Consider the following 23847-nt stretch of genomic DNA (forward strand, 5'->3'; position numbering starts at 1 on the left):
TAATCACATTTGTGGTCACTTTTTGAGAAATGGTGTTTTCCTGCTAATGTAACATTCCCGCTTATAGCCTACTACCGTGTGCCCATAGCTGCGCTTATAATATGAAGAAATAACTAAACAGTTTATCAACATTTTAAGCTAAACGTTCTCATCTGTTGCATCAGGCTCATTGATTAAAACCGTTTTTTTATTCTAGTGGTTGTATTCATTTGCGATCGATCGCATCTCATAACTGTCCCGTACCATGTTTGTAATATTTATTTATCGTACAAAATGGAATAGGTCAACTTTTGTACCATGGGGGATAGTAGATTTACATAGGCTAATGCTTTTGCTGTTCATTAGGCCTACTCATCTTGTTGGCTGACGGAAAGTAAATGTGGACAGTTCTTCCCATATCTTCAATATGCCCCTTGGAATTGGATAAGGACGCCCGCAGTTGTGTACCCAATGTGTCTGTCTTCACTTGTAGCCTGTGAGAAAGACCCGATAACGTGATGGAGAGCCAATGTGAGTGAGAGGTGCTTCGGCACGCAGCAGGGAGAAGGGAATTATAATTATTATATTCAGCCCAAGGGCAAAATGGCCACTGGCCGCAAAAGGCATGGATTTTTTTTAGGGGGCATTATGGCCACACAAAGGGGATCCAGCCAGGAAATTCGAGGCATTATCAAGAGCTTGCCAAATTGTGAATGAGAGACTGATGAAGTGTGTACAGCCTGCTCAAAAAAACAAAGTAGCGCTCATGCCTTTCCTGCGACTTTTTTCAAATCATCATTAGAGTCGCATCATGCAGCCTTAGAATGTATTACAAATCAAGACACATTTCCCAACATTTGTATCACAACTAAAGTTACATTAATAACTCTAAATTAAGCATCTTGGAGTACCTGTTTCTTTGTTAACTGCTAACACAGAAAAGCCACATGTGCGCACTCCCTCAAATAATTTGGAGAAAATATCCTTTCTATTTTATTCAGGTACTTTCAATTATATTCTTCATACTATAAAATAATACCACTGAATTCTAAGCAAATCTTGTCTGCTTAACGAACTAGTTTAGCCCACAACCATATTGCATAGCCAGATCAGGGCCTTATATAAGGACAATGCAGAGTATGCTATTCTGTTCTTCTGAGATTTACTATATTTTCTTCATATCATGTTTATTTAGACCAGTTTAAAATAGATAATGGATTTATTGTGATGGTGTAGGCTATATTACATGGATTTATTAACATGTGGATGTTCCAAAGGTCTGCACCGGTGGTTTGTAGGCTATGCATGGAAGCCAGGAGATGCTAAATGTGTTCATGTTAATTAACAGTCAATTACCGTGGGACCGGCAGTTATTTGCTTGACAATCACCGGCTGACAAGATTTCATGACCGCCACAGCTCTAGTCACATGACAGTGTCTTGCTATATTAAGCAGGAAGACAGGCATCGAGGTATTCACTTACTGTTCGATTGAACGTTAGAATGGGCAAAACGAGTGACCAAAGCGACTTTGAGCGTGGTATGATTGTTGGTGCCAGGCGTGCCAGTTTCAGTATCTCAGAAACGGCCAGTTTCCTGCGCTTTCCACGCACGACATTATCTAGCGTTTACCGAGAACGGTGCGACAAACAAAAAACATCCAGTCAGTGGCAGTCCTGTGGGCGAAAACAGCTCGTTGATGAGAGGTCGAAAGAGAATGGCAAAAATCGTGCAAGCCAACAGCCGGGCCGCAAACAGACAAATAATGGTGCAGTACAACCGTGGTGTGCAGAACGGCATCTTGGAACGCACAACTCATCGGTCCTTGTCACGGATGGGCTATTGCAGCAGTCGACCACACCAGGTTCCATTCTTATCAGCTAAAAACAAGAAGCGGCTCCAGTAGGCACGCGATCACCAACAGTGGGGTCAGGATTTGGCGTAAGCAGTCCATGGCCCAATCCTGTCTGGTGTCAACGGTACAGGCTGGTGACGGTGGTTTAATGGTTTGGGGAATGTTTTGCTGACACACATTAGGTCCATTGTTACCAACTGAACAATGTTTCCATGACCCAAAGAATTCAGGCTGTTCTGGAGGGTCTGACCCATTACTAAATTGGTGTACCTAATAAACTGGCCAATCAGTGTATATAGCTGCTACTTCAAAACATACTTAAGTGAAAATGTAATTCATTAATTGACTATGTTTTACTGTAATAAAACCTTTATAATATAATGAATGCATTTACATTGAAATTCATAGGCTGTGTATAGTATAGTTTACCTACAGTATATATTATTATTATTATTTTTAAGAGCATGTTGTCACAGAACTCCTGTTTTTGGCACAGATCTCAGCACTGAGAGGTGATGTTGATGTTCAGATGGAGGACAGTGACGGAGTGGATGTCCATACAAGTGATACCAGTGACGGAGGTGAGGGTGAACCACCAAACTCAGGATTGTGGCTTTAACTTAGTGATGAGTCTTTCAAAAACAAACTCTGTTCAGAGAGTCATGGTGCTTTCCTTGGGCCCCCAAACAGCACTGTTTACCAGTGGACAGTCTCAGTTACCACAAATAGAACAGGAAGACCAGGCCATGAACACAGTGTTTGCACATGAGACACACAGAGAGAAGGGCACAGCCTAGTCCACACACACGTATGCACACACATACACCATGCTGACCTGTGTGTATGTGCCTCCATGACGCCACACACACCACCCAGCCAGCACACACGTGTCATGTACATGAGCGTGTTTAAATGAAACAGACGATACACACTCATGACACAGATGTCAGCAAGTCGTGTGCTATACAGGATGCACACTGCACAGGGATATATATATTTTTTTACCAGCAATTCCGGATTTTTTACCAGCCAAAATATTTTGTTTATCCATAATTGCAATAAAAACAGATGAGCATGCTTTCTAATATTTAAAAAAACAAGAAATATATTACTAGTAATATACTATATTACTTGCTTAATTCCACTTAAATTATTGTGACCTGCGTCTTTTAACCAATGTACAGTATTTAGATCCAATAATAAAAATAACCAGATCTACAACAGAACATCAATAATCAACTAAGTACCACAAAATGCTGAGTAATGTGCTTTATTTATTATTATAGTTCAAGGCTCTACGCTGACATTTTTTTACAAGGAGTACATGATGTGCTCCTAAGTAGAAACGCAGAAGCACACAAATAAATCTAGTTGAACAATGACTAGAAGTTAATGAATCAAAGTCCATGCTCAATCAAGCACAGTCATTAGGTGTGACAAACATTTTCAGCTGGCCCTTTAATTAAGGGATGGGCTTTTACAGTGGTCATTTGGGCACTTGCTTATCTGTGACGACAAAAATCTCACACTGTAATGTCTTCTTAGCAGCAGACAGTTGCAGAAAACTCAAACTAACATTGAAAAACAACCTAGCATGTGAACAAAACGATGTAACTGGCCAAGAAACACGAGAACAAAGTCACACTTTATGAGTCTTTCTTGTCTATTCGACCAACTTCTACATCTGGTCTTTGGATAAAAAAAAAAAAAAAAACTTTTTCCAAATGCTCCGCCAACGTGTCTGGTGAAATGTACATTCTTACCCGCCAATGACAAAATCGACCCGCATTTGGCGTGTGTTAATTTCCAACCATGGTCTGTATGAGAGAGATTGAGAGAGGAGGGGAGAGAGAGAGCGGTGGTTGGCCTCACATTGTTGGTCTGAGACCCCTTCGAAGACCCAGTCGAGATGATGAAAAAGATGAAGACACTGACTTACGATGCTAAGTGTGTGGAATGTGTGTGTCTGGGGTTTGCGCGGAAAAATGTGTTTCTAGGAAAAATGTCCTGCCTGGTGTGTGTCTAGATTCCTCCTTCAGTAAATACAGCTTCATGGAGCAAGTCTTGGATGACCTAATATGACTTGGCATAAAATAATAGCCATACACACACACACTAGACAGATGAGGTGTTGGACATGGTGTGAGTGTCTGTCAGAGCTTTGGCCTCTCCATCTAGAAGCTGTCCATATTTACTGTCTCTCACTCTGTCTGTGTCACAGTGGCTCTGTGAAAGGCTGTAAGTAAAGCTACACAGCTGCTCGGATAAAGCAGGGTTTTTTACCTCAACATCCTGATATCAATTCCAACTGTTTCTCTCTCTCTCTTCCTGTAATTAGTTTAATTTACCAAGCTTTTTGGGACACACACGCACACACACAAACGCATGCACACACACAAACACAGAAAGCCCTTTGTGAAAATATCAGTGGTGTAGGTGAGAGGTTAGTTTGGGACTCATTCCCTCTCTCTTCTGGGTGGGCTGCGGTGGTTCCCCCCCCCACACACACACAGACACACACACACACACATCGCCTCAGACACACGCTGCCTCTCTCTCTCTCTCTCTCTTGTTTCTGGTAACCGTAGTGACGGCAGGCTTGATATCGATGCATACTTAGAGAGACAGGACAGGAAGTCTTATCTCTGTATCGACCTCACCCCTCAGCAGCCCCAGCCAGACTGGAAGGAAGCACTATAGATCTATAGACCTGTACATAACAACCACTCTCTACCATTTTTTCCCTGTTGCTTTAGCTCCGCTGCTCTAGACGTCTTAGTTCCTGCAGAATATTGGCAGAACAGGACATAGCTAGAGGTTCTAGAAGTCAAGCAGTGATTCCAGCATATTTAGTGGAGAGGTCACCTATCTTGTCTTGTGACCAATCACTGCTCAGGGTGTTAAAGGGTGTCGTTAAGTGTCTTTCTCTTCTGCAGGTCTAGGCAGGGGGCTGCCAGTAGAAGACCTTACACTGGTGGTTAGAGTAAGTATACTTTTCTGTTTTATCTTTTCAAATGAAATGACCTGGTACATCAATGAGTTTGGTGTGCATGTGTGGATCTGTTTTTGTGTGTGTGCTTTTGTGAGGCTGATGAGAGTTAATGTGTGCACACATTGTTTGCTCTTTCTCCGGGAAAGCTTTTTACCGTATTGTGTGTGTTTCGTTATGACCGTTCTGAGCAGTGCTAATGGACTTCCCACATGCAGTCACCTCATCCTCTGCTCATAGGTGTGTGCGTGCATGGCTATCTGATTCAATTTAATCAAAAGGGGACCATCGTGTTCTCCAAGAAGCTGGGCTGGTAACACCCGCAAATTCAGACAAACACAAGGCGTAATGGGTCCGCACTCTAAAAGATGTCGCATAAAGCTTACTTCATTTGGTATTTTATTGTATTCTTTTCACCGCATCAGGGACAGCAGACGTTAGGAATAGGAGACGTTTTGGCTTTGCAGCCTTCTTCGGGTGTGTAGGTGCAATTTAATTCAAACCAGCAGGTGCTTCTAATCACGGTTGCCGTTCATCTGCCAATCAGGGATGTGGCTTTTTCTGGTCTACCTGTATGCAAGTCAGTCACAAAGAAATACAGAATTCTAAGGTATGCGAGCGGGCACGAAGGGTAATTCATGAATCAATTGACTTACGCGTCTGCTCACTTGGAGACATCCTCTCAATTCATGAGATAGCGTACCAGAAAAGCCACATCCCTGATTGGCAGATGAGCGGCATCCCTGATTAGAAGCACCTGCTGCTCGTCTGTTGTTCCCTACAAATGCTGTTTCTTATGGCTTCCCCTCACGGGTGCCCATACCTTGGTTGGGTCTGAGCTATGGAACCTAGGGGTGAATTGGGGGCTTTGGTCTGCCTAGGCTGAGGCGTGCGATAGCTGCCCTTGCTCGACCATGTTGCTGTGCGCTCTGCCGCTGACTAAGGGAGGCAACTTGAAGGGAGAGGGCGGCCTTTCAGTGGGCAACTCCCTGCCGCCTTGGCCTGCCTCAGTCGAGCACCGTTTTACCTCTCTTCCCAGACTTGGTCGATGATCTGGTCTTATGTGGATGGGATCAGACTAGTTAAACAGCGCTGCGTAGCCTGACTCGTTAATCTGACTCGTTAAGGCAGGTATCTTAGCGGTTAAGAGCATTGGGCCAGTAACCAAAAGGCTGCTGGTTCTAATCCCTGAGCTGACTAAGTGGAAAATCTGTTGATGTGCCCTTGAGCAAGGCATATGTCGCGCTCAGTTGCTTGGTTGTTCTAAATGGACCATACTGTGGTCAGAGAGGTTCTCCAGACCGAAGGAATACATCACGTGGTTTTACCTCCCTCGTTGGTGGTACATTACTGGTATTCATTGCTGATTCCTCCCTGTAGCTCACTGGTCCCTATGAGGTGCTTACTGATACAGGTTATGGACTCGGTATGCGATTGGCAATCATGCTATTATCCCACACACAGTCTCTGTGGTTCATATGAACTCCAAGAAGTTGGTCTCCTGCTCAACGCATTTCGTTCCTGGGAATTAGATTCAATTGCGAATCGCCCTGTCTCTGCTAGCACAGATTTCAGAGTTGTCTGTCCCTTTTCTAACTCAGTTACAAGGTGCAGTGTAACCGGTACCTATGACTGGTTGGCATGATCACCTCATTGATAATCATTTTCCGGAGCCAATTTTTTTTATGCGTGCAGCCCACACGCACCTAGCGCGACGAGAGGGGAGGTGGCACAGCTCGGTTCTCGCCTTGCGCCCCTTCCCAGATGTTCACTGTGACAACAGTACCCCCCCGAACCCAGGGTGGACCGGGCTTCAGGCAAACGTTGGCGTTTAAACACATTGTTTCTACCCCACGGTGTTCACTGGTGTCAAGAGTGCTGTGTCGTTCACATGGGAGCTGAATATAAAGAGTTCCACTGTCAGACACTCGGTTGACGAAAATGGTGGAAATAGAAAAATAACCAAATTCTCAGAGTCCACAAGGTGGCAGTCCGCCCCTTCAAATGGGACTTTACGGGAGACTCGTAGTCTGTGACGATCAGCCCACGAACAGTGACATTGGGGTACAGGCTATATTTCGTTGTGCGACCCCCACTTTATTATCTATGTCAGAGGTCCAGGATGGCTGGTACAGCCGGTATTTCCTGGTTCCCAGAAGAGGCAGGACTTTGCATCCCTTTTTAAACCTGCGTGCCATAAACAAGCCCTTCACAGTCTACAAATTCAGAAGGCTCACGAGTAGCCGGTTGTTACAGTCAGTGTGCCCGGGTGATTGGTTCACCTCCATCGATCAGAAGGACGCATACTTTTATGTGGCCATATATCCCCTTCACAGAAAATTCCTGAGGTTCCATTTCGAGGCTGTAGCCTTCGAGTTTCTGGTCGTCCCTTTTGGGCTTTCCCTGCCGCCTCGCACATTTGTGGAGGGAGAATTTGGCACCTATGCGATGTCAGGGGCTCGGGATAATAGACTACCTGGACGATTGGCTGGTGGTAGCGGAGTCCAGGGAGCAGGTGGTGTGTTACACATATCCATGCTGGTTTCCCATGTTCAGTTTCTGGGTTTCATAGTGAGTCAAAAGAAGAGCTGTTTGACCCCGTCTCAGCACAATCTGTTTCTGAGTCTCGAGTTAGACTCAGCCAAGAATCGTGCATTCTTGCCCCTGGAGAGGAAGGCCGGTTTCCAGGGGTCACATTAGGGATGATGGCTTCTATGATAGCTGTGGTTCCCCCGGGATTGTTGCTGATTCGACCGTTCCAGCGGTGGGTGATAGAGACTCACTTGGATGCCACCTGAACCGATCACTCCGGGTGTCCCTGTCATGCCTACGAACACTGGCTCGTTGGAGGACCCCGTGGCCCTTGTCTTTGGTGATGCTCACCAAAGAATAAATTCAAAACAAATTGGGAAACAAGCAATGTATAAATGTATTATCAGTTCATTAATCTTCTTAATTGTTTAGCCTAACAAATTCAAGAATGATTGACAATAAATAATTGTAATCAAGTTAAAATGTTCATGCATAATAATGAGTTCATTACCTGAATGCATATCTATAGCCTAGGCGTTACCAAAATGTTCATACAAATATGATAGACTCTCATAGACTAGGCCTTGTAGAAACAGGGTCAATCAAGTTAGGTCTGCCAAATTAATGTAGCATTGGGAAAAAATACATAAATCCAGCCATAGAGTATAACCTTTTAATAATCAACAAAAATGTCTTGTTAACATGCACAATTAGAAGCATCGATCTATATAGATCAAGCGTGACTAAATTCGAGTCCATTAAAAACCTGTTACGGCTAGGGGTTCCGCTAGCGGAACGTTTCGACAACATCCGGGGAAATTGCAGATTATGCGATTATCTGAGGACAGCACCCCATCATACAAACACGTGACAATCATATTTCAACCCACTAGGCACGACACAAAACTCAGAAATAACGATATAATTCATGCCTTACCTTTGAAGATCTTCTTCTGTTGGCACTCCAAAATGTCCCATAAACATCACAAACGGTCCTTTTATTCGATAAATTCCGTCGTTATTATCTTCAAAATGTCCCTTTATTTGGTGCGTTCTATTCAGAAAAACACCGGTTCAAACTCGCCCAACATGACTACAAATGATCTAATAAGTTACCTGTAAACTTTGTCCAAACATTTCAAACAACTTTCCTAATTCAACTTTAGGTATTTTAAAACGTAAGTAATCGATACAATTTAAGACGGGATAAACTGTGTTCAATAGCGGATAAAATGAAAGTGGAGCAAGCTCCAGGTCACGCGCCCCAAACAAAACAGTCCACTTGGCTATACACCCAGAAAGGAAAGAGCTACTTCTTCATTACTCAAAAGAAAAACATAAACCAATTTCTAAAGACTGTTGACATCTAGTGGAAGCCATAGGAACTGCAACCAGATGCCTCAGAAATCTAGATTCACATAGAAATCCAATTGAAAACAGTCACCTCAAACCATCCTAGATGGTTTGTCCTCTGTGTTTCACCTGCCAGATAGGTTCTGTTATACTCACAGACATAATTTTAACAGTTTTAGAAACTTTTAGAGTGTTTTCTATCCAAATCTACCAATTATATGCATATCTTCTGGGCCTGAGTAGCAGGCAGTTTACTTTGGGCACGCTTTTCATCCGGACGTGAAAATACCGCCCCCTAGCCCGAAGAGGTTTTAACACATAAGTATTCAGACCTTTTACTCAGTACTTTTGTTGAAGCACCTTTGGCAGCGATTGCAGCCTCAAGTCTTCTTGTGTATGACGCTACAAGCTTGACACACCTGTACTTGGGGAGTTACTCCCATTCTTCTCTGCAGATCCTCTCAAGCTCTGTCAGGTTGGCTGGGGAGCGTCGCTGCACAGCTATTTTCAGGTTTCTCCAGAGATGTTCGATCGGGTTCAAGTCCGGGCTTTGGCTGGGCCACTCAAGGACATTCAGGGACTTGTCCCGAAGCCACTCCTGCATTGTCTTGGCTGTGTGCTTAGGGTCTTTTTCCTGTTGGAAGGTGAACCATCGCCCCAGTCTGATGTCCTGAGTGCTCTGGAACAGGTTTTCATGAAGGATGTCACTGTACTTTGCTCCATTAAATTTTCCCTCGATTCTGACTAGTCTCCCAGTCCCTACCACCGAAAAACATCCCCACAGCATGAAGCTGCCAACACCATGCTTCACCCTAGGGATGGTGCCAGGATTCTTCCAGACATAACAGTTGGCATCAGGCCAAAGAGTTCAATCTTGGTTTCATCAGATTAGAGAATCTTGTTTCTCTTGGTCTGAGAGTCCTTTAGCGGGCTGTCGTGTCTTTTACTGAGGAGTGGCTTCCGTCGGGTCTTGGTCACCCCCCTGACTAAGGCCCTTCTCCCCTGATTGCTCAGTTTGGCCGGGCGGCCAGCTCGGAGCAGTGGAGCAGTGGAGGTTACATGCCATGTCTAGTACGAGCATTACGCATGTACATTGAGCGGTCCAGGGGTGTCCATTTGTGTGACCAACTTTTTGTTTGATTTTGCTAATCCTGCTTGTGGTAGAGTCCTGTCGAAGCAGTGTCTCTCCCACTGGATTGTGGAGGCCATTGCTCTGGCATATGACATCAAAAGGCAGGAATTACTGATTGTAATGAGTGAAAAAGTTACAGACCCCCAAGACATGCTAACCTCTCACCATTACAATAACAGGGGGGGTTAGCATTTTTGGGGGGGGTGATATTTGTGCATCTAACTTCCTCACTCATTAGAATCACGCCTGACAAGGTCAATGAACACCGTGCCTCACTGGATCATTAGAATCATCATTATTCACAATTCATTCAGGACTATCCTTAATCATGGTAGCATCCACATTAATGTAGAAGTGTCTTATTTACAATAAGGGTGACTCCAAAATGACACACTACACTATTTACCATTAATTTCTATTGGGCACAAAATACTCTGAAACGCAACCCAAACAAACAGCAAATGCATCCAACAAGTTTGTAGAGTCACAAGCTTGATGTAACCACATACTAAACTTTTGACTTTTTTAATACACATATATGTGAATTTGCCAATACTTTTGATCCCCTAAAATGGGGGGACTATGTACAAAAAATGCTGTAATGTCTAAACAGTTCACCTGATATGTACCCTCAAATTAACCTCATATATATTGTATAATTTCAAATCCAAATAGGTTTTTGAAGAGCAGCTCGTTCTCTCTCTGGATGATGATGAGGAACTTCCAACATTACAAACAGGTAAGATATATTTATCTGTTTATCTCTCTCTCTCTCAATTTAATTTCAATTTAAGGGGCTTTATTGGCATGGGAAACATATTACATTTACATTACATTTACATTTAAGTCATTTAGCAGACGCTCTTATCCAGAGCGACTTACAAATTGGAAAGTTCATCCATATTCATCCATATTTATCCATATTCATCCTGGTCCCCCCGTGGGGAATGAACCCACAACCCTGGCGTTGCAAGCGCCATGCTCTACCAACTGAGCCACACGGGACCATATGTTTACATTGCCAAAGCAAGCGAAATAGACAAGAAACAGAAGTGAAATAAACAGTAAACATTACACTCACATAAGTTCCAAAAGAATAAAGACATTTAAAATGTCATATTATGTCTATATACAGTGTTGTAATGATGTGCAAATAGTTAAAGTACAAAAGGGAAAATAAATAGACATAAATAGGGCTTGTATTTACAATGGTGTTCGTTCTTCACTGGTTGCCCTTTTCTTGTGGCAACAGGTCACATCTTGCTGCTGTGATGGCACACTGTGGTATTTCACCCAATAGATATCGGAGTTTATCACATTTGATTTGTTTTTGAATTCTTTGTGGGTCTGTGTAATCTGAGGGAAATATGTGTCTCTAATATGGTCATACATTTAGCAAGAGGTTAGGAAGTGCAGCTCAGTTTCCAACTCATTTTCTGGGTAGTGTGCACATTTTTGTGTTTATATTATATTATTGAACCTTTGTTTTACTAGGCAAGTCAGTTAAGAACAAATTCTTATTAACAATGACTGCCTACACCGGCCATAGCAAAGGGTCTGTATGTAAATAACATATTTCTGTTTTATATTTTTTATACATTTGCAAAAATGTCTAAACATTTTTTGGCATTGTCGTAATTATTGAAAAAATTTATAATTTAATGCATTTTAGAATAAGGCTGAAACGTAACAAAATGTGGAAAAAGGGAAAGGGTCTGAATACTTTCCGAATGCACCATATAAGCTTAATGTTTAGGAACATAGAACATTAACTGGGATGACATTCACTCTTATGGGACACCAAAAAGAGCAACCTGAAAGCCATGCCTAGAATTAGCCATGCCTGCAATCTGTTGATAGGTTGACCCTGTTATAGTATTCTGCCTGTCAGCGAGTGATGTGTTTGCTGTCAACAGAAGAGTCAGTGAAGCCACGGTAAGTTATTGCCAAGGTTGCTAGTGGCAGCACGTGTCCTGTAGGTTACTGGCAACATTCTTCCAGTAAGTTTTGTGACTTTTAGTTTCCAGTTAAGAAATGACAAATTCACCACAACTTCTGGGAACCAGTTGCCATTAATTTACTGGGAAATGCACAATAACCTCTTCACAGTGAAGCTCATTACTGACACATTCTCTTACCGCATTTGCCGAACAGACAGTGTCAATGGAGGTGCGCTCTACTTGCATCGGAATAACCATCAAACACTTCAAATTCTACAGCACTTCCACTGACGTTTGGCATAAATACTATTATTTCATCATGGCACCAAATATGCTAATGAGGTCCACCAGTACAAGTGCAGTGATGATCACCGTATATAGAAAATATTGGGTAGAAAAATGTCTCATTATACGTACAAGGTACCGAACTGTACCATTTGAGTTCATATGTGTACCAGTGAAGTGTACAGTGCCTTCAGAAAGTATTCACACCCCTTGACTTTTTCCACATTTTGAATATGCCTTTGAGCATATTAATTGCACTTTGGATGGTGTGTCACTACACCCAGTCACTACAAAGATACAGGTGTTCTTCCTAACTCAGTTGCCGGAGAGGAAGGAAACCACTCAAGGATTTCACCATGAAGCCAATAGTAACCTTTTAAAACAGTTACAGTTTAATGGCTGTGATAGGAGAAAATTAAGGATGGATCAACAACATTGTAGTTACTCCACAATACTAACCTAAATGACAGAGTGAAAAGAAGGAAGCCTATATAGAATTAAAACATGCATCCTGTTTGCAACAAGGTACTAAAGTAAAACTGCAGAAAATATAGAAAATAAATTAACTGTATGGCCTGAATACAAAGTGTTATGTTTGCTACAAATCCAATGCAACAATTTTCAAGCATGGTGGGGGCTGGATCATGTTATGGGTATGCTTGTCATCGGCAAGGACTAGAGAGTTTGTTTAGGCTTTCCAACATACACTGGGAGACAAATTCACCAATCAGCAGGACAATAACCTAAAACACAAGGCCAAACATACACTGGAGTTGCTTACTAAGACGACATTGAATGTTCCTGAGTGGCCTAGTTACAGTTTTGACTTAAATATGATTGAAACCAACTTGACAGAGCTTGAAGAATTTTTTAAAGAATAAATTGCAAATTTTGTACAATCCAGGTAGGCAAAGTTCTTAAAGACTTACCCAGTAAGACTCACAGCTGTGGAATAAGTCAAGGGGTATGAATACTTTCGGAAGGCACTGTACCTTTTTGTACCCCAGGTAACAACATGGTACCCTAATCATTGTTTTTGATATAGAATGAATAAGTAACAAAGAGGTTGCAAGTTCAAATCCTCAAAAAATGAACTCTACGTCAAGTGTCCTTGGGCACTGCTAGTTTTTTTTTTTATCCCCTTTTTCTCCCCAATTTTCGTGGTATCCAATCGCTAGTAATTACTATCTTGTCTCATCGCTACAACTCCCGTACGGGCTCAGGAGAGACGAAGGTCGAAGCCATGCGTCCTCCGAAGCACAACCCAAACAAGCCGCACTGCTTCTTAACACAGCGCGCCTCCAACCCGGAAGCCAGCCACACCAATGTGTCGGAGGAAACACCGTGCACCTGGCCCCCTTGGTTAGCGCGCACTGCGCCCAGCCCGCCACAGGAGTCGCTGGAGCGCGATGAGACAAGGAAATCCCTACCGGCCAAACCCTCCCTAACCCGGACGACGCTGGCTCAATTGTGCGTCGCCCCACGGACCTCCCGGTCGCGGCCGGCTGCGACAGAGCCTGGGGGCGAACCCAGAGACTCTGGTGGCGCAGTTAGCACTGCAATGCAGTGCCCTAGACCACTGCGCCACCCGGGAGGCCCTGGGCACTGCTAGTTTTACATTGACGTTATGTTGGTTGTGATTATTTGACAATTATTTACTTTATTCTGGGCAGCTTTTAGCTAAGTGCAGAAATGTATTCTTGCCAATAAGTCTATGGCCATATCTCTTTCACGCTCGCAGATCTGGTGGTGTCATTGCACTCTTGTAGGATATTTCAGGTTGCTAGCGACCAAGAGATTATTAGTTCAAATCCTGTTTAAGGCTGAGTCCCAAGTGTTGTCACAGTATGAAATTATACAAGATTCCTTACACTAATTCAAATTAGAATACACCAGCATACTGTCATTTAATGGAAATAACACCTTCAAGTTGTTATATTTACTTTATTTTTACTGCAACTTTCGGCAAAGTACAGAAATGCATTCTTGCCAATTTCCATTATGTCCACAGACCTGGTGGCGCGGCAGGAACTTCAGGTAGCTTAGCAACCAAGAGGTTGTGAGGCTGAATCCCAAGTGAGGTTGAGTCCCAAGTGATCAGCATACAGCAGCATACTGTCCTGTTAACATTAACACCTGCATTTAGCTGTACAAATACAAATGAATATTTAACATGAGATCGTGTTTTCATTTGCTCACATGTCGTCATGTGTAGTTTCATGTTAAATCCCCATGTTGGCATTTTTTTTTAAACATTAATTTCACGAGATCATGTATTCAACGTGCTTCATTTAAATTTATCACATGTAGGTTCACATGTTGTCACATTAACTTAACATTAAATCACATGTGATCACATGAGATCACACAAGATCACGTGTTCACATGTGACATTCACATGTTTTTTCTGAAAGAGCAACCAAGCAGCTGATATATGGAGAATAGGAAGGAATCTTTTCCATCATGTATTCTAGAACTACCAAGTCAACAGAAATCGATGTTTTTTTTAGCATTCCATTGTCATAAAGGCCCATTATGCTATTCTCCTCTCAACTGGTATTGGCGAATGGAATGTTCTTTTGATGATTGTGATTGATTGGAACAGACATTCATCTTTGCTTTGTTTTGATAAACATCAATTAGCATATTTTTACCAATATGTTGTGTTCTTACATAGCACTCATTATTTTGTGGTGGTCTTAGCCCCCAGTTTGACTGATGGCTCTCACCCCACACTCTTGGCTGTAGATAGTCTCATTTTATTTTTTTACATTTTTATTAAACTTTTGTTTAACCAGGAAAAGCCCATTGAGACACAGAGTCTATTTTGCAAGGGAGACCTGGCCAAGAAAGCAGTAGCAGTCAATATGTAATTTAGCAACATTTATCACTATCATCCAGAGCGTGTCTCTTGTTGTGTTGTTTTCTCCAGTGAAGTCCCAGACGGCCCACCCCAGACGAACCCAGAGACAGTCCTCCCACTCTGCTGTGGCAGACAAATCAGCCTCCATGATCAATGGCAGGAGTCAGCTCTCCACAGAGGTAGACCACCTTACCATAACTCATGCGATTGATGATGTGGTATTTGAGCAAATACTTTATTGATCTATTTATCTGTTGCTCTCTCTCTCTCACTCACACACACACACACACACACACACACACACACACACACACACACACACACACACACACACACACACACACACACACACACACACACACACACACACACACACACACACACACACACACACACACACACACACACACACACACACACACACACACACACACACACACACACACACACACACACACACAGGTGGATGACCTCAAGGCCACGGTTAGTGTTGCCGGGATAACGAGGGACAGCTCTGTGACTGACAGCAGGGTGTGGGACACAGTGGACTCAGAGGTCCTCCTCCAACAGGCCACCGTCACCCCTCCTCCCTTCGGACTGGAGGAGCAACAGTCCCCCTTCATCTCTTCTTCTCCCTTGTCCTCCCCTGCTGACCGAGCCCTTGCCCGAGTGAACAGCCTTTCCCACTCATACCTAACCAATCAGAGAGGGAGCCCACCTCTGGAGTCACCTAACCTCAGGTATCAAGATCATTCATGCAACCCTCTGTTACTCAAGCCATTGGGTTTCTTTTTTGATCGAGAGAAGTTCTCTTTCAATTATTTGTTTCGATATCTCACATGTGGGATATGGCCAACTCCCGTATCGCAAACGTGCTCTCCAAAGCCAGGTATTCTCAACGTATAAACCCTCACGGTGCCCGAAACTATCATAGGGGCAGCAACGTTAAAGAGGAAAGGGTCTAAACCATCTGACCCAGATGGATTTTTGGGGTCAAGTTTAAGGAGATTCTTTAGCATTTCAGACTCAGTGACCGCCTGCAGGGAGAAACTTTGTAGCGGGGCAGGGGAAAAAGAGGGAGGAGCATTGGGGCTAGTTGCATTAGAAGGGGTGGGAGATGAGGAAATGTTGGCCGGGCAAGGAGACATGGCTAAGTCAAATAGGAATCCTGATGAAGTGGTGATTAAAGGGCTCAGCCATGTGCTCCTTGTCAGTAACAACCACATCATCATCATTAAGGGACATGGGCAGCTGTGAGGAGGAGGGTTTATTCTCCAGGGGCCGGATTCACAAAACACTTCTTACACCAAAATTTAAGACTCTTCTTAAGAAAAAAAAAAGAAGTTCGTAAGTGCAATTCCTCTACAATATCTTAAGATTGAATGATTTTCTTATGAACTCTTGAAATATCTTCTTGAGATGTTTGTTGTTAGGCAACCAATTTAGTCAGCTATCTAGCTAGCAATGGCATCATGTTAGCATATTTTGTACTGAGATTACTGTTCTAAAACATGTTCTTGGGTTTAAAATAATCAATACTGAAACTTTCAGATTAAGTTTGAGTGAATTCAACATGTTACATTTTTTCATGAGCTTTTTCTCTCACTGCCCTGAGTTTAAGACAAGGGTTTAGCTATCTTGGAATTAAGAACATTTCCAATAACTTTATTTTCAATAATCTAATTTCTTCTTAACTTTTTGCTTAAGAAAAAACATAAGAAATAGCACAAGAAAATTTCCAATAACCTTTTTGAGGAATAGCTACTTTGCTAAGAAATGACAGCTAAGAAATGCATTCTTAATACTGTATGTGCTGAAGCCAATTAATTTACTTTTACCTTGCGCCAGCTGTTGGTTTCAGCACTTAGAGTATGGATATGAGAAGGCTTAAGTAATAATATAATATATGCAATTTAGCAAACACTTTTATCCAAAGCGACTTAGTCATGCGTGTACAGATTTTACGTATGGGTGGTCCTGGGAATCGAACCCACTATCCTGGCGTTGCAAGCTCCATGCTCAGAGGACCACCAGTGCGTTCAGATGAGCCTTTATGTTGACGTTCCCTCCTCTCTCTCTCTCTCCCTGACAGCCCCAGTCTGGTAGCTCTAGTGATTGACAGTGAGGAGGAGGGGGTTCTGGAGAAGTCTCCCTTCTCTCCTCTTACCTTTGACCCTCGTAGCAGCGGGGACGACGCCTCCCCAGACCTCACCTGCACACGCACACACTCTGCCTCCTCGGCCGGTGACCCCACCCCCACAAAGGTACCAGGCAGAAGCTTGTCCACCCTCACACACAGAGACTCGCATAAAGAAATGTCATAGTTTCTCTCCTCCTCCTTTGACAATCTACTGGCCGTTCCACTCCAAAGGAGGTTGTAAGGACCAATATATTAGGGCCGACTGTAAATCTAAAATGTATCCCCGTTGTGTTGACCTCAGTGTTTGTGTTGTGTTGTATTTTTCCAGGATATGGGCGACCAGAAGATCAGACACCGCTCCTACTCCTACTCCTCCCCCAAGATCAGCCTGCTGCCCTCCCGCTTCTCCCGTGACACCTCGGCCCAGCCTGCGACATCTGACCTCAGCCCAGGTTAGTGTCCGTGGGACCTTTCAGAGTTATTAACCCCCCCCATTGAGAAACCCTTCCTGAGAATTTTCCCACTGGCCACACAATGGTTGAATCAACAATGTTTCAACGTCAATTCAAAAAAATGACGTTAAACCAACCAGGAATAGATGTTGAATTGACGTCTGTGCCCAGTGGGGTATTACTTTGATTGGAATAAAGGTGACAGGGTTTTCTGAGAACATGATGATATTGATAGTCCCGTCACTTCCAATGCCTTGTTCGTCTTTTGTATGTTTGGTCCTGTACTTCTATGTGTAGTAACGGTCTTCAAATGGATAAAAGGTCACAAATACAGTTCTGATCAATGTTACAGCTGCATAATGGCCTAAGACACTCAACTATTTTTTTATAGAAAAATAATGATTGAATTATAGCACATAAAAAATTGTGTAATGAGAAAGACAAAATCTATGGAATCCAGACATTTTGGTGGGACTTCAGGTATTCAATTGAATGTCAAATATACAGTGCCTTCAGGAAAATATTCAGACCCCTTGACTTTTTCCACATAGTTTTTTTCCTCATCAATCTACATACAATACATTTAACATTTACATTTAAGTCATTTAGCAGACGCTCTTATCCAGAGCGACTTACAAATTGGTGCATTCACCTTATGACATCCAGTGGAACAGCCACTTTACAATAGTGCATCAGATCTTTTAAGGGGGGGGGGGGGGGGGGGGGCAGAAGGATTGCTTTATCCTAGGTATTCCTTGAAGAGGTGGGGTTTCAGGTGTCTCCGGAAGGTGGTGATTGACTCCGCTGTCCTGGCGTCGTGAGGGAGTTTGTTCCACCATTGGGGTGCCAGAGCAGCGAACAGTTTTGACTGGGCTGAGCGGGAACTGTACTTCCTCAGTGGTAGGGAGGCGAGCAGGCCAGAGGTGGATGAACGCAGTGCCCTTGTTTGGGTGTAGGGCCTGATCAGAGCCTGAAGGTACTGAGGTGCCGTTCCCCTCACAGCTCCGTAGGCAAGCACCATGGTCTTGTAGCGGATGCGAGCTTCAACTGGAAGCCAGTGGAGAGAGCGGAGGAGCGGGGTGACGTGAGAGAACTTGGGAAGGTTGAACACCAGACGGGCTGCGGCGTTCTGGATGAGTTGTAGGGGTTTAATGGCACAGGCAGGGAGCCCAGCCAGCAGCGAGTTGCAGTAATCCAGACGGGAGATGACAAGTGCCTGGATTAGGACCTGCGCCGCTTCCTGTGTGAGGCAGGGTCGTACTCTGCGGATGTTGTAGAGCATGAACCTACAGGAACGGGCCACCGCCTTGATGTTGGTGGAGAACGACAGGGTGTTGTCCAGGATCACGCCAAGGTTCTTAGCGCTCTGGGAGGAGGACACAATGGAGTTGTCAACCGTGATGGCGAGATCATGGAACGGACAGTCCTTCCCCGGGAGGAAGAGCAGCTCCGTCTTGCCGAGGTTCAGCTTGAGGTGGTGATCCGTCATCCACACTGATATGTCTGCCAGACATGCAGAGATGCGATTCGCCACCTGGTCATCAGAAGGGGGAAAGGAGAAGATTAATTGTGTGTCGTCTGCATAGCAATGATAGGAGAGACCATGTGAGGTTATGACAGAGCCAAGTGACTTGGTGTATAGCGAGAATAGGAGAGGGCCTAGAACAGAGCCCTGGGGGACACCAGTGGTGAGAGCGCGTGGTGAGGAGACAGATTCTCGCCACGCCACCTGGTAGGAGCGACCTGTCAGGTAGGACGCAATCCAAGCGTGGGCCGCGCCGGAGATGCCCAACTCGGAGAGGGTGGAGAGGAGGATCTGATGGTTCACAGTATCGAAGGCAGCCGATAGGTCTAGAAGGATGAGAGCAGAGGAGAGAGAGTTAGCTTTAGCAGTGCGGAGCGCCTCCGTGATACAGAGAAGAGCAGTCTCAGTTGAGTGACTAGTCTTGAAACCTGACTGATTTGGATCAAGAAGGTCATTCTGAGAGAGATAGCAGGAGAGCTGGCCAAGGACGGCACGTTCAAGAGTTTTGGAGAGAAAAGAAAGAAGGGATACTGGTCTGTAGTTGTTGACATCGGAGGGATCGAGTGTAGGTTTTTTCAGAAGGGGTGCAACTCTCGCTCTCTTGAAGACGGAAGGGACGTAGCCAGCGGTCAAGGATGAGTTGATGAGCGAGGTGAGGTAAGGTAGAAGGTCTCCGGAAATGGTCTGGAGAAGAGAGGAGGGGATAGGGTCAAGCGGGCAGGTTGTTGGGCGGCCGGCCGTCACAAGACGCGAGATTTCATCTGGAGAGAGAGGGGAGAAAGAGGTCAAAGCACAGGGTTGGGCAGTGTGAGCAGAACCAGCGGTGTCGTTTGACTTAGCGAACGAGGATCGGATGTCGTCGACCTTCTTTTCAAAATGGTTGACGAAGTCGTCTGCAGAGAGGGAGGAGGGGGGGGAGGGGGAGGAGGATTCAGGAGGGAGGAGAAGGTGGCAAAGAGCTTCCTAGGGTTAGAGGCAGATGCTTGGAATTTAGAGTGGTAGAAAGTGGCTTTAGCAGCAGAGACAGAAGAGGAAAATGTAGAGAGGAGGGAGTGAAAGGATGCCAGGTCCGCAGGGAGGCGAGTTTTCCTCCATTTCCGCTCGGCTGCCCGGAGCCCTGTTCTGTGAGCTCGCAATGAGTCGTCGAGCCACGGAGCGGGAGGGGAGGACCGAGCCGGCCTGGAGGATAGGGGACATAGAGAGTCAAAGGATGCAGAAAGGGAGGAGAGGAGGGTTGAGGAGGCAGAATCAGGAGATAGGTTGGAGAAGGTTTGGGCAGAGGGAAGAGATGATAGGATGGAAGAGGAGAGAGTAGCGGGGGAGAGAGAGCGGAGGTTGGGACGGCGCGATACCATCCGAGTAGGGGCAGTGTGGGAAGTGTTGGATGAGAGCGAGAGGGAGAAGGATACAAGGTAGTGGTCGGAGACTTGGAGGGGAGTTGCAATGAGGTTAGTGGAAGAACAGCATCTAGTAAAGATGAGGTCAAGCGTATTGCCTGCCTTGTGAGTAGGGGGGGAAGGTGAGAGGGTGAGGTCAAAAGAGGAGAGGAGTGGAAAGAAGGAGGCAGAGAGGAATGAGTCAAAGGTAGACATGGGGAGGTTAAAGTCACCCAGAACTGTGAGAGGTGAGCCGTCCTCAGGAAAGGAGCTTATCAAGGCATCAAGCTCATTGATGAACTCTCCAAGGGAACCTGGAGGGCGATAAATGATAAGGATGTTAAGCTTGAAAGGGCTGGTAACTGTGACAGCATGGAATTCAAAGGAGGCGATAGACAGATGGGTAAGGGGAGAAAGAGAGAATGACCACTTGGGAGAGATGAGGATCCCGGTGCCACCACCCCGCTGACCAGAAGGTCTCGGGGTGTGCGAGAACACGTGGGCAGACGAAGAGAGAGCAGTAGGAGTAGCAGTGTTATCTGTGGTGAGCCATGTTTCCGTCAGTGCCAGGAAGTCGAGGGACTGGAGGGACGCATAGGCTGAGATGAGCTCTGCCTTGTTGGCCGCAGATCGGCAGTTCCAGAGGCTACCGGAGACCTGGAACTCCACGTGGGTCGTGCGGGCTGGGACCACCAGGTTAGGGTGGGCGCGGCCACGCGGTGTGAAGCGTTTGTATGGTCTGTGCAGAGAGGAGAGAACAGGGATAGACAGACACATGGTTGACAGGCTACAGAAGAGGCTACGCTAATGCAAAGGAGATTAGAATGACAAGTGGGCTACACGTCTCGAATGTTCAGAAAGTTAAGCTTACGTTGCAAAAAAATAAGAATAAAATACAAGATCTTATTGACTAAAATGATATAGTACTGCTGGCTGGTGAAGTAGCCTGGCTAGCAGTGGCTACGTTGTTGAAAGTGAAGCTGGCTAGGTAACCTCGACAATTTCACTAAATTTCTCTAAACTACACAATTATCATGGATACAAGGACAGCAAAGACAACTAGCTAACACTACGCTAATCAAGTCGTTCCGTTGTAATGTAAGTTTCTACAGTGCTGCTATTCGGTAGAAGTTGGCTAGCTAGCAGTGTTGGCTAGGTAGGAGGACGGCAGCGCGGCAGGCGAAAAATAGCTGGCTAGCTAACCGATAATTACTCAAAGCTACACAATTATCTTAGATAAAAAGATAGCAAAGAAAACTATGTAGCTAGCTAACACTACACAAGTCAAGTCGTTCCGTTGTAATGTAATCGTTTCTACAGTGCTGCTAATCGGTGGCTAGCTGGCTAGCTAGCAGGGTTGACTACGTTACGTTACGTTAGGGCGAGAATACCTGGCTAGCGAACCTCAGCGAACCTTGATAACTACACAATTATCACCGATACAAAGACGGCTATGTAGCCAGCTAAGTAGCTAGCTAAGATCGAACAAATACAAATCAAAGATAGCAAAGACAACTGTGTAGTCAGCCAACACTACACTGATCAAGTCGTTCCGTTGTAATGCACTCGTTTCTACAATGCTGCTATTCGGTGGCAAGCTGGCTAGCTAGCAGTGTTGGCTACGTTGCGTTACGTTAGGGCGAAAATAGCTGGCTGGCGAACCTCAATAACTACACAATTATGTTTGATGCAAAGACGGCTATGTAGCTAGCTAAGATCAAACAAATCAAACCGTTGTACTGTAGTGAAAATGAAAATCAGACCGTTGTACTATAATGAAATGTAATGAAAAGTTTATACTACTATTCGGTAGACGGTGGACGTTTGCTAGCTGCTGGGCAGATAGCAGTGTGGACTACGATAGACGACGGAATACGATAATTACGCAATTATCTTTTATACACAGACGGCTAAGTAGCTAGCTAAGAAGAAATTGCTAAGGTTAGACAAATTAAACCGTTGTACTATAATGAAATGTAATGAAAATGAAATGAAAAGTTATACTACCTGCAGAGCGAATGCAAATGCGACCGCTCGCTCCAAACCGGATGGCAATACCCCATAATGACAAAGCAAAACAGTTTTTAGAAATATTAGCTAATTATTTTTTTTAAAACAACTGAAGTATCACATTTACATACGCATTCAGACCCTGTACTCAGTACTTTGTTGAAGAACCTTTTGCATTGATTACCTCATCGAGTCTTCTTGAGTATGACGCTACAAGCTTGGCACACCTGTGTTTGGGGAGTTTCTCCCATTCTTCTCTGCAGATCCTCTCATGCTCTGTCAGGTTGGATGGGGAGCATTGCTGCACAGCTATTTGCAGGTCTCTCCAGAAATGTTCGATCGGGTTCAAGTTCAGCCTCTGGCTGGGCCACTCAAGGACATTCAGAGACTTGTCCTGAAGCCAATCCAGCGTTGTCTTGGCTGTGTGCTTAGGGTCGTTTTCTTGTGAACCGTCACCCCAGTCAAGGATCTCTCTGTACTTTGCTCCTTTCATATTTTCCTCAATCCTGACTAGTCTCACAGTCCCTGCCGCTGAAAAAAATCCCCACAGCATGATGTTGCCACCACCATGCTTCACCATAGGGATTGTGGCAGGTGTCCTCCAGATGTGATGCTTGGCATTCAGGCCAAAGAGTTCAATCTTGGTTTTATCGGACCAGAGAATCTTGTTTCTCATGGTCTGAGAGTCTTTAGGTGCCTTTTGGCAAACTCCAAGCGGGCTGTCATGTGCCTTTTACCATAAAGGCCTGATTGGTGGAGTGCTGCAGAGATGGTTGTCCTTCTGGAAGGTTCTTCCATCTCCAAAGAGGAACTCTAGAGCTCTGTCAGAGTGACAATCGGATTCTTGGTCACCTCCTTGACCAAGACCCTTCCCCCTTGATTGCTCAATTTGGCCAGGCAGCTAGGAAGAGTCTTGGTGGTTCCTAACTTCTTCCATTTAAGAATGATGGAGGCCACTGTGTTCTTGGGGACCTTCAATGCTGCAGAAATGTTTCGGTACCCTTCCCCAGATCTGTGCCTCGACACAATCCTGATTTAGGTATGTGGATGTGTCTGTCTGCTTTCTTTTCTGAGTGGCGACTTTGTTTACATTATCATCTACATTTTCTATCCCACGAAGGGAAACACTTACTGTAAGTAGACCATTTTCTCTTCTCTCTGTTCACGTAGTTGCCGTGTCAGTGCGTTTAATCCCCATCGATAAATCAACTTTGATAAACACGTGGGCCAAAACCTTTTAGTCCAATGTCTATGATTCCCGACGATACCCCTGTCCTTTTGAGAAATCGTTTCACACTTTTCCCCGATTAGGAAAGTCCAAGAGAAAATGTGATTTGCACATGTAACTGTATGAATATTGTCCCTTTCTATTTCGAAAACAGTCTGTGAAGTGACAGTTCGTTGACAATTGGTTATC

At 44.6% G+C, this 23847-nt stretch overlaps 1 protein-coding gene across 1 annotated transcript in view; it reads left to right on the plus strand.

Annotated features, from left to right (window-relative positions):
• LOC129863707 (rho guanine nucleotide exchange factor 28-like) overlaps nt 1–23847 on the plus strand; it is a 91371-nt gene that overhangs the window by 31460 nt on the left and 36064 nt on the right. The window contains exons 7-13 of the mRNA XM_055935896.1: nt 2330–2414; nt 4770–4816; nt 10515–10578; nt 14997–15106; nt 15390–15667; nt 17020–17191; nt 17396–17519. Of these exons, the coding sequence (XP_055791871.1) occupies nt 2330–2414; nt 4770–4816; nt 10515–10578; nt 14997–15106; nt 15390–15667; nt 17020–17191; nt 17396–17519 (880 nt within the window). The remainder of the gene's footprint in view (nt 1–2329; nt 2415–4769; nt 4817–10514; nt 10579–14996; nt 15107–15389; nt 15668–17019; nt 17192–17395; nt 17520–23847) is intronic.

This window comes from Salvelinus fontinalis, chromosome 10, assembly GCF_029448725.1.
Source record: "Salvelinus fontinalis isolate EN_2023a chromosome 10, ASM2944872v1, whole genome shotgun sequence".
NCBI classification, from domain to species: Eukaryota; Metazoa; Chordata; class Actinopteri; order Salmoniformes; family Salmonidae; genus Salvelinus; species Salvelinus fontinalis.